We start from the raw sequence: 12140 nt of genomic DNA, 5'->3' as shown, positions 1-12140 counted from the left end.
ATGTTTAAAAATATTTAGATCATGTGTACCTAAAATACATGGAATTTATTGTACTTTATGGTGTGAGATTTGGCTCTGATCCATTTTTGGCCACATTGTTATTCTATTTTCCCAATAATTTTGTTGAATAACAATTCTCTTGCTATTATTTTGAAATTTTAGTTTAAGGTTAGGGATCTACTAAGTCAATCACCCATTCACCCCACTCTACTGAAAGTAGCTAACATGCTAATACCTAACCTGGACTAATACTTCTACTGAATCAATTAAGTAGTTGAAAGGTATGATGCATTCTGTAACTGTTTTATTTTGTATGAAATCTAGGTGAGAAAAGACCTTGATTAATATAGAAATCCTTGAAAGCCATCGGATGAAAAAGAGGAAAAGCATGAAAAAAAGGGAACCATTCTCATCTTGATTAAGGATACTTGGTCATGCATTGTGAGGCAGATACAGAACCAGCATGTTAGCTGGCAACCGATAGCTTAGTGATAGTAGCAGTGCCAGCTCAGCCCCTGAGAGAGAATCTCTTATGGAGAAGGAGGGGGGAGAACTTCAGTCTCCTCCCCTCCCACAAACTTTTGGTCAGAGGAAGATCCTGTGAGCTTTGAAGTGTCTAGGAGATTGTGAATTTCCCATTATATTATAGCAGCATATTAGGAACAGGTGACAGCAACTTTCTCACACTGTTGTTAAATGAAGGAATGTCATGATCTCCAAAGAACATCACGATTGCAGTCAAGGACTGCAAAGGAAAATAGGCTGCACCATGCTACCAATCACCCAGCAACTATTTACAAGGTGTCTAATATGTACCAGCATGCAACAAGTGTTATTCAGGAAAAGTAGGATCAGAAATGGGCCAGCTAGGTGGTGCAGTGAATAGAGCACTGAGCTTGGAATCAGGAAGACATGTTCCTGAGTTCAAATCTGGCCTCAGGCACTTACTGGCTGTATGACCCTGAGCAAGTCACTTAATCCTGTTTGATCAGTTTCCTCCACTGTAAAATGAGTTGGAGAAGGAAATGGCAAACCACTCCAGTATCTCTGCCAAAAAGACCCCCAAAAGTGGGAAAGGACTGAACAACAAAATGATCAGAAAAGAAGGCAGTCATATAGAAAACAAGGGATTGTTTGATGACCAGCCCAATCTAATGCATTTCTTGGTGGGTTTTTTTTTTTATTTTTTGGTGTGGTAATGAGGGTTAAGTGACTTGCCCAAGGTCACACAGCTAGTAAGTGTCAAGTGTCTGCAGCTGGATTTGAAATCAGGTCCTCCTGAATCCAGGGCTGGTGCTTTATCCACTGTGCCACTTAGCTGCCCCCTCTAATGCATTTCTTGAAGAGGTTCTTCATTTGGGGCCAGCATTGTCCCTGGCTCACGTAGGTCCTGATAATGCTGCCCCAAAGTGAGGAAACTCCTCAAGAAGAAAACAGTAACAGCAAAAGAATAAAACCATCACATCACTATTTTCAGCTGGCCTGCCACTGCTTGTATTCCCTCAATGTTAAAAAGGTTAGACCCCAATGAACAAAGCATAGCATCAAAAGCTTCCCGACAGTGTTTCAAACCAGTTACTTTTCAAATGCAATTCTCACACTCTTTAAAGTATATATCACCACCGGGGGCAGAAAAGACATTTAAGCTTTGTGTATGCTGCATGAGGTAAAGACTCAGTACTTTCTCAATTCATCTTAACACATGGAAATATTACCCTTCAAACTTTCAGAAATATTAGGACCAAAGGATATCCAAGAATTCAGAATAATGGTCTTCTCATTTTCTTTTATTGCATATTCCTGAAGTGCATTTATTTTATTTGGCCAGTTGGAATTTTCTGACTTCTAGTTAAAGATGATTAATTATATTACCACACTAAATGGCTTATTGCTGAATCTCTCCTGCACTCTGTGTAGTTTAGATATAGCCTTGAGGTACATCAGGGAAATATGATCATTAAATATTTTCCCCATTTCCCACTTAATAAAATTCAAACCACTTGGTGTGGTATCCAAGGCCCTACACAATTTGCCTCTTAACCTACTTTGCTAGCTTTATATCAGCAGTCCCCTTTTACTTACTATGAGCTGCCACCAAAATGGACAATTCATCTTAGGGGCTTCCCATGTTTTCCTAACCTTGTGCCTTTGTTTTAATTCTTTTTTTAAATTTTTTTTTTAATTTTTGCAGGGCAATGAGGGTTAAATGACTTGCCCAGGGTCACACAGCTAGTAAGTGTCAAGTGTCTGAGGCTGGATTTGAACTCAGGTCCTCCTGAATCCAGGGCTGGTGCTTTATCCGCTGTGCCACCTAGCTGCCCCCCTTTGTTTTAATTCTTTATCCTTGTTCCTTCCCTAATAACAATTTTAAAAAAATCTTTCCCATCTTTTAAGCCCTTAAAGACCCCTGTATGTTTATGAAGTCTTTTGGGGTCCCTGTAGCCGGAAATGATTTTGATCTCTGATCTCATAGCACTTTCTTCTTCTTTTATGTATGTATAATAGTCTGATTTATGTGATATTTATCTTCATACCCGTCTTTTTCCATGTAGATGTCCAGCCTTGTTAAAGAGAGAAACACATAATATTTATCTCTATACCTACCCTGCTGCTTAACATAGTGTATTTATTTTCATATCTTGGGTGTTGAGCAAATATTTGTTGAATGAATGATTTTCTGAGTGAAATCCTAGAGAAATTACACGTTTTTAAAAACCGAGTTCCTAGACAATGCACACCTCCGAAATTCACATAAGAGAATACAAATGACTTTATAACAGTCACAGACCTGGGCATTTGCTTTGGAAGCCGTTTCTATCTGGGCTTTTAGAATGTTGCATTTTAGTTGATCAGGAACAGGCAAAGGCAGAAGTGGGAACTGAAGACTCTTTTCGGGAACTTTCTTTTCTTCTACCTGTGAGGACCAAAAATGCAGGAAAGATTATGATGGAGGTTGGGGGGTGGGGGGAGAGAAGGAAAACATATGCAATGACTTGTAATATTTTTAATAATAGGCAATTATAATGCTTAATTGTAAAATACAAGACAATATAAACACAACCAAAGATAGCTTACATTTTATGCAATAATAATATATTATAGATAACAATAATGATAAATGGGGGAAGCTAGGTGGCGCAGTGGATAGAGCACTGGTCCTGGATTCAGGAGGACCTGAGTTCAAATCCGACCTCAGATACTTAACACTTACTAGCTGTGTGACCCTGGGCAAGTCACTTAACCCCAACTGCCCAGCCAAAAAAACAAAAAAACAAAAAAAACCCCAATGATAATAAATTATGATGGTGATAATAACTCTCAGTTAATCAGCATGTGTTTTGTTGTTCCAGTCTTGGGATTTCATGAGACTATAGACACTTCCTTCCCTAATGCAGATCAGACAAATGTCTAGCATTTTTTCTTTTTTCTTTCTTTTTTTCTTTTTTTGCAGGGCAATGAGGGTTAAGTGACTTGCCCAGGGTCACATAGCTGGTAAGTGTCAAGTGTCTGAGGTCAGATTTGAACTCAGGTCCTCCTGAATCCAGGGCTGGTGCTTTATCCGCTGCACCACCTAGAGCTGCCCCCTGCTATTTTTTCTTACAGTTACCTTGAGCATTAAGAGATTAAGGAGCCGTCTTTGAGTTCAGGCAACCAGGGGATATTAGTAACCTGGAAGCCAAAGGACAGTGTACCTAAGAAGATGGGTGGTAAAAGCTGTCAAAAACTGCAGAGAGATTAAATAGAATGTATACTGAGAAAAAGTATTTGGTCTTAGCAATTATAAGATCATTAGTAATTTTGGTGGGATTTTTTTTTTTTTGTTTTTTTTTTTTGAGGGGCAATGAAGGTTAAGTGACTTGCCCAGGGTCATATAACTAGTAAGTGTCAAGTGTCTGATGCCAGATCATTAGTAATTTTAGAGAAAGCTCTTTCAGGAGGGCAGTGGGGTTGGAAGACAGACTGAGAGGGATCATGAGATAGTAGATTTAGGGCTGGAAGGGATCTCAGAGATCATCAATGCAACCCCCTCATTTTTCTAGATAAGAAAATTGAGTCTAGAGAGGTTGACTGATCCAAGGTCATTTTCCGGAGTGGGATTTGAATCTAGATCTTGGTTAAGAAATGAATGGGAGGTGACCCTTTCTAGGTAGAAGTTTGGCTGTGGAATTAAGGAAACAGGATAATAGCTTGATAAGATGGCAGGGTCAGGTGAAGGTTTTGTTTTGTTTTTAAAGGACGGGGGTTACTTGGGCATATTTGAAGGCAACAGTCCATAGAAAGGAGGATACTGAAGGAGGGAGGGAGGGAGGAAGAAAGGAAGAGACAGAGAAACAGAGACAAAGATGGAACTGTAGGTGGTTCAGACTCCTATAAGAGACAGGACAGGGTAGGATTGAGGGATTGGCAGAGAAGGGAATATAAAGTAGTACAAATGGAAAGGACAGGTTAAGATGTAGAAGGATTTTGAGACATGGAGTAGGGGTCCTAACAGTACTGAGAATTGGCCTTGATTTTCTCAGCAAAGTTGAAGTCATGGTCAGAGGAGCTTTATTCTGAACACAGTGTACATTGTCAACTCTCTTTCTTAAAATTCGGTGCTCAGAACTGAACACAGGACTCCAGATGTGGTCAGGAGAATGATATCCCGTATTCTGAAGATGTTGATGTATAAGTCAGTGGGCTACAGGGCTCTTGGGAGTAAGACCAGTCACGTCACCTCTGAAATATGCACCATGGTCATTCTCTAGAAATGCCCGAGTTGGCTCTAGCATTCTTTCTCTTGTGGCTGGAGTGGTGACATTGTATTTATCAGTGTTGAGACGCAGAGAGAGGCTGGGGCTGGAATGTGCTCCCCCCCCCTCACCTCTGCCTCTTAGCATTCCTAGAGTCTCTCAAAGGTCAGCTCTAATACCTCCTCCTGCCTCTTTCAGGAGACGGCACAAAGAAAAGAATGATTGCCCTTTTCCTTGGCCCTCTCCTTTGACCTAGTTGATCATTCCCAGGGTGGAAAGAGCCCCTGGAGGAGCAGGGGTCTTCCCCTGATATAAGCCACCCATTGGGTACCCTTATCCTCCAGCCTTCATGCCAGTGCCCCCATCCCCACTCCTGACTGAACACTGACTCCCTCCCCCATCCCCATTTGTGTGGGAGGGAACCCAGGTCCCTCAGACCCACTCCCCACCTCTGTTTGTTGGCTGAGTACCTCTCTAGCTTCCTTGCTTTCCCCATCTGTAGAATAGACATGATTCCCAGTTATCATTTGGATTAGCTGAGAGTCATCAACTACAATCCTTTCATTAAGATGGAAGATTGACACTTACTAGTTGTGGGACCCTGGGCTAGTCACTTAACCCCCATTTCCCCGAAAAAAAACTGTAAAAAAAAAGATGGAAGACCACCAGACATCATCGGCTGTGCCACTGTGTCCTAGAGTCTTCCAGACCTTAACATCAGCCCCACTACTATATTCTTTTTTTTTCTGATAAAAGTATTTTATTTTTTCCAGTTACATGTAACAATAGTTCTCAACATTTGTTTATACAAGCTTTCCAATTTCAGATTTTTCTCCCTCCCTCCCCTCCCTCCCCCCTCCCCTAGACAGCAGGTAATCTGATATAGGTTATATATATAAAACCTCTCTATATATATAGGTTTTATATATATATAATAACATTAAACATATTTCTGCATTAGTCATGTTATAAGAGAAGAATCAGAGTAATGAGGAAAAACCTCAAAATAGAAAAACGACAGCACCAAAAACAAAAGAAATGGTATGGTCCAATCAGCATCTATACTCCACAGTTCTTTTTTTTTTTTTTTCCTGGATTTGGAGATCCCCTTCCATCATGAGTCCCCTGGAACTCTCCGGTACCATTGCATTGGTGAGAAGAATATAGTCCATCACAGTTGATCAACACACAATGTTGATGATACTGTGTACAATGTTCTTCTGGTTCTGCTCATCTCACTCATCATCAGTTCATGCAAGTCCTTCCAGGTTTCTCTGAACTCCTCCTGCTCATTGTTTCTTACAGCACAGTAGTATTCCATTACATTCATACATCACAACTTGTTCAGCCATTCTCCAATTGATGGGCAACCCCTCAATTTCCAATTCCTTGCTACCACAAAAAGAGCGGCTATATTTTTCCCACTACTATATTCTACAGATACCTGTTGAAGCACCCTAAGGGCTCCTGGGGCTTGCTATCTGCCCTGGGCCACTGAACTCAGGCCTTTCTAGTGCCCTAATAGCCTGCTATGCTCTCTTATACATGTCATTTCCCTCAGATACTTACTAGTTGTGTGGCCCTGGGCAAGTCACTTAACCTCTGCTTGCTTCAGTTTCTTCCCAGGGACTCTCATTCATATTTGTGTCAATACTTAGCACAGTCTTTGGAATATGGTAAGTGCTTAATAGGCAGCTTTTGCCAGGCTTGGAGGCAGGAAGACCTGACTTTGTACCTGGCTTCAGATGTGTACTAGCTGTGTGACCCTGGGCAAGTCACTTAAGCTCTGTTTGCCTTGGTGTCCTCCTTTGTAAAATGGGAATAATATTATCACCTACCCACCCCCACCCACCCTCCTACCATAAGATTGTTGTGAGGGTCAAATGAGATAATATTTGAAAATTGCTCAGCACAGTGTCTGGCATGTAGTAAGGGCTATATGTCAGCTATTATTATTATTATTATTAACAATAAATTCTTTTTTCTATATCAAAATGCTTACCTTCTTAAGGAGGGGGAAGAGGAGGGAGGGGTAGAATTTGGAACTCAAATTTTTTTAAATGTATGTTAAAATTGTGTTTACTTATAATTGGAAAATTTTATATAAAATATAAAAATTTAAATAGTAAATGCTTTTTTTATTCATTCATTCTCTAAGAAGTCCTCCTTGATGCCCAAAGAAACTAGTGCCTCCCCACTCATTTTATCAAAATACTTTGTTTTATTTTGAATTTACTTACAAGTATAAATGTTGAAACCCTGATCATGTACTCTTTGAGGGAAAGGATTATTTAATTGTGTCTTTGTATCCTCAGTGCTTAGCATATAGTAGGCACTTAATAAATGCTGAATGAGTGAACTTTCTAATTCCTGCCAGATTTAGTGCTTTTGGAGTAGGGTAATTTGAATTTTATCCCTTGGTGAGACTGTATCCTTTCCAGAAAGCCTTTTGTATTTTCATCAGGACTTGGAATGTCATTAGAATAGGAGATTCCTGAAAGAAAAAAATCCCTCTTTCACTGCAGAACAGCACTTGCTCCTATATTCTTGGATTGTTCCCTGGCACGTTGAATGGTTAAGTGACTTGTTCAAGATCACACAGCCAGGAAATGTCAGAAGTAGGGCTTGAATCTAGATCTTCCTGCCTTCAAGGTCAGTTCTCTTTCTGCTATGATGTGGTACCTCTCACCAGAAAGCCATATAGAAAGAAAATCTTTATCATAAAATGTTTTCAATAGTGAAGGCTGTCTCATTTCAGGTAGAGTTTATATCCAATTATTTCAGTGTCCAACTCTTTATGACCCCATTTGGGGTTTTCTTGGCAAAGATACTGAAGTTGTTTGCCATTTCTTTCTCTAGGTCATTTTACAGATAAGGAAACTTAGGAAAACAGGGTTACGTGACTTGGCCAGGGTCACACAGCTAGTGTCTGAGGCCAGATTTGAACTCATGAAGATGAGCCTTCCTGACTTCAGACCCAGTACTCTATCCACTGTACGAGGGTAAGCCTGATTAAAGCCATCATTTATCACTCTCATGTGTCCTGTGATCCTCAGGTCCATTTTTAACAGACAAGAAGTCTACAATCAACTGTAGAGATTGGTTCTTGTGTGCTCTGTCTGGATAGACAGAACCTTCCTGGTTTAAGCTGCACTTGAGTCAGGAGTTGCCTTATAATATCTTGCTCTGTCCTCATAGATGAAAGAAAAACAATCCAGTTCTGAAACAGAATGTTTTCTTCTTTCCATTCTTCACGCAGGGCCTGAATTAAAGGAGGCCAGCAACAGGTACAAGTGATTAACAAGGAGCAGCCTGACCAAAGCAGAGATGGCTGATTGTCATCTCAAACCAAACCTTGCTATACAAAGTAATTATTAACTGTGAGATTCACTTGGGCAACTATTAACATGTAAATCTGTTTCACCCAACCAGAAAGGTTGGTAATTAGAGGGAAGTAAGGGAGGGAACAGGTAGCAGAGAAAGTGAATGCATAACTGAACAGGGAGGTGGAACTACTGTGAATGTTTGGGGCATTACCTGAAGAATGGCTGAATTGAGTGCTTTAAACACAAGAGATGGAGACCCAGAGCCAGAGAAAGTTAGAGAGAGGTCATTAGAATTGGAGTAGAAAGGGACTTTAGAGAGCATCCAATTCAACTTTTTCATTTTAGAATTGAGAAGTCTGGAAGACATGAGTTGAAATCTGACCTCAGATACTTACTAGTTGTGTGGCCCTGGGCAAGTCACTTAACCTCTGCTTGCTTCAGTTTCTTCAACTGTAATATAGGTCAATATCCCAAAGAGATCATTAAAAAAAGGGAAAAGGACCCACATTGTAGTTGTAAAGAATTGGAAATTGAGGGGGATGCCCATCAACTGGAGAATAGCTAAAAAAGTTGTGGTAAATGGATGTAACAGAATACTCTTGTGCTGTAAGAAATGATGAGCAGGAAAATTTCAGAAAAACCTGGAAAGACTTACATGAACTGATGCTAAGTGAAATGAGTAGAACCAAGAGAACATTGTACACAGTAACAGTAATACTCATTGTGTGATGATCAACTGTGATAGACTTAGCTCTTCTCAGCAATACAGATCCAAATGTTAAGGGCTAAAATTCTAGCTAAACTGTCTAAAATATCTAATGAGTGGTTGCCAATAAATTATAAGCTTTAGCAAGAGTTAGACTTTTAAGCATTTATTAAGGAGAATAAGAATTTGGTAAAGAGAGAGAGAAAGGCCTAGATTCCTATCTATTAAAGGGAGAGCGGGTTTCTAGTTCCCTTCTCCACCAGAGTCCCCAGGAAAAAGCCAGAGACAGAGTGCCAGTCTCTTCCTTCTTCCTCCCACTACCCAACGTCACTTCCTGATGCCAAAAAAAAGACTCCTGGTCTTGCCCTCAAAGACCTTCACTTCATGGGCGGAACTCTTCTACAGTAAGTCTCCAGCAGGTGGCGTCATTCCAATCATTACACAAGACAATGACAAAAGAATCATAATGGAACATGCTCTCCACATCCAGAAAAAGAAATAGGGAGTCTGAATGCAGATTGAAGAATACTATTTTCACTTTTTTCTTGTTTTTTTGTTTCTTCTTTCCTGTGATTTTCCTTTTGTTCTGATTTTTCTCTTACAACATGATTAATGTGGAAATATGTTTAACATGATTGGAATGTATAGCCTATATCAGAGGAGGGGTAGGGAAGGGAGGGAGGGAGAAAGATTCGGAACTCAAAATCTTACAAAAATGAATGTTGAAAACTATCTTTACATGTAATTGTAAAGTAAAATAAATACTATTTTAAAAAAAACTATCCCAAGGGATCACTGGTTTGGGGGTGAGAGGAGGTTAGCTAGTATATTCAGAAATTACCGTGAGGTAAAACATAATAGATGTGACCTGGAAGGACTCAGGGAGAACCTGGAAGCCATGAACACGTCCTGGATTGAGTCCAAATCCAGGGCTTTTTCCACTTTACCATGCTTGGATACTGCCATTGATGGATTATGGGGTGATGACCAGGCAGGGCAGGTCCTGGAAGATTAGCTGATTGAAGGGGGTCTATGTCCAGCAAGTATGGTTTAAGGTTGGGGGGCGTGGTATCAATGAACTTAGGGCAGCTAGATGGTATAGTGGATAGAGTGCTGGTCCTGGAGTCAGGAAGACTCATCTTCCTGAGTTCAAACCTGGCCTTAGCTGTGTCACCCTGGGCAAGTCACTTAACCCTATTTGCCTCAGTTTCCTCATCTGTAAAAATGAGCTGGAGGAGAAAACAGCAAACCACTCTAGGATTTTTGCCAAGAAAACCCCAAACAGGTTCGCCAATAATCAGATATGATCCAAATGATTCAACAGTGACAAGAACAACAAAAGCAGTGAGCTTAGGGAAATTCAGTACGTGAGATATTGCAAGATCTGGCAACAAAGAAGGTTCACAAAAGGAGTAACAGAAGGTCCTTTCTGAACTGTGAGCTCTATGAGAGCAGGGATGTTATCTAAACTTTGTATTTACCTTAACACCAAGCACAGTGCCCCCCACACAGTAGACGCTTATGTTTGTCAATGGTGGACTGAACTAAATTGAACAAGCTGGGGTCAGCTTCAAGGAATCAAAATTATATAGGAGGAAACAAACTGACATTAATCCAAAGATCACAGATTGAATACATACTACTGTGCTAGACACTCTGGGGGAGACAAAGGTGAATAAGATGTGTCTTTTACTCTCCTGAAAGTCTCTTGGTTTGGTAATCAGTCACCACACTTACTGGGCAGCCACCTTGGCTACAATAGAGTTTAACCAACATAATGGTGTCCAACTCTCCAGGATTGTTGTTGTTTTTTAGCGTTTTATTGTTTGAGGGTTCTGTTTTTGGTTTTGTTTGTTTTTTGCTTTTTGCTAATGCAATGTTACCCAGACTATTCATTGGTAACTTCAATGAAACTGTTTTCATATGCTCTTTGGAACATTGTTACAGTCTGCACATCATAAGCATAAGAATAAGTGTGATTTTCACCTTTTTCTCTAGTTTCATTCAGTTCTTCATCTGTTAACACTTTAGAAATTCACAGAATGCCTACAGAGAGGGAATTCTTAGGAAACATGAGTACACATCAAGTTTTTTTTGTGTGTGGTTTTTTTTTTTAATCTACAAGAGTCTCTGCATGGAATGGGTAGAAACTAATCAGTTGATACAGAAATGTTTTACATGATTGCACATGTATAAACTATTTCGGATTGCTTACCATCTCAGGAAGTAGGGAGGGAGGGAGCATGAGAGAAGTGGAATTTGGAACTCAAAATTTTGAAAAAGAGGTTTAAAATTGTTTTAACATGTAATTTGGGGAAAATAAAATATTATTTAATAAAATAAAACAAAATAATTGCAGACATTATAAAAATAAATAAAAAGAAAATTATTAGTTGAGATCCCAACAAGTAAACAATGCCCATTTGGAGAGTGTTTTGTAGTTTTCAAAGTATCTTCCTTGACAACAACTCATGAGATAGATGTGATGTTTTAGTGCCCACATCCTATAGAAGAGGTAGCAGGTTCAGAAAAGAGCTGCCTAATGGAGAGCTAGGACTCCAACCCAGGTCTCCCAACTCCATGGGCAACAAGTATACTACACTGCCCTCCAGTCTTTTGCCTGACCGGGTAGGAATAGTTTCTATAAGAAGTATAGAACAGTGATAGTGTGGTTCCCCACACACACACCTCCCATCCCCTGAGAAAAGTAAATGATCAGGTGTGTGCTTTGCTTCATTGTACCTTGTTTATGTTGATGTGAAGAGCAGGCCATGGGGAAGCCACCTTTGAGGTTTCCATTTCCATCTTCTTAAGGTGGGCAGCAGCTTCATTGTAAAGAATGGGAGGACCTGGGCTCAGTTCTAAAGGGGAAAAGCATTCATAGAATAAAGCAATTTGAAAGAAAAAATAAGATTTTAAACTTTACTAATTTAACCAATTAATGAATTCAATTCATTAAACCTAACCATTAGGACAAGCTTAGTAAATAATTTGTTGTTCAGTTTTTTCAATCATTTCTGACTCTTCAAAACCGGGTTTTCTTGGCAAAGATACTGGAGTGCTTTGCCTTTTCCTTCTCCAGCCTGAGGCAAACATTGTTGAATCACTTGCCCAGGGTCCCACTATTAAGTATCTGAAGTCAAATTTGAACTCAGGTCTTCTTGATTCCAAGCCTGGCATTCTACTCATGCATTACCTATCTGCCTCAGTAAATCTCAGAGGTCAATTCCATTAGAGGCAGCCATTAGTAAATGTCATGATACCACTCAGGAGTTCTCCTTCTAAAATGACTTTGTACTTATTTATTTTTTTTGCATTGATATCTGTGTACATTTTGCTTACCCCAATAACATATAAATTTATTGAGGGCAGGGA

The 12140-nt window shown here is 39.8% G+C and overlaps 1 protein-coding gene across 1 annotated transcript in view; it reads right to left on the bottom strand.

Annotated features, from left to right (window-relative positions):
- EPB41L4B (erythrocyte membrane protein band 4.1 like 4B) overlaps positions 1 to 12140 on the bottom strand; it is a 255236-nt gene that overhangs the window by 50525 nt on the left and 192571 nt on the right. Inside the window, exons 18-19 of the mRNA XM_043977633.1 lie at positions 11508 to 11626; positions 2789 to 2914 (exon numbers count right to left, since the gene is read on the bottom strand). Of these exons, the coding sequence (XP_043833568.1) occupies positions 2789 to 2914; positions 11508 to 11626 (245 nt within the window). The remainder of the gene's footprint in view (positions 1 to 2788; positions 2915 to 11507; positions 11627 to 12140) is intronic.

This window comes from Dromiciops gliroides, chromosome 1 (genome assembly GCF_019393635.1).
Source record: "Dromiciops gliroides isolate mDroGli1 chromosome 1, mDroGli1.pri, whole genome shotgun sequence".
Lineage (NCBI taxonomy): Eukaryota > Metazoa > Chordata > Mammalia > Microbiotheria > Microbiotheriidae > Dromiciops > Dromiciops gliroides.
Note: the sequence above shows the minus strand (reverse complement) of the source record. Positions and strands in the feature narration are given on the sequence as shown.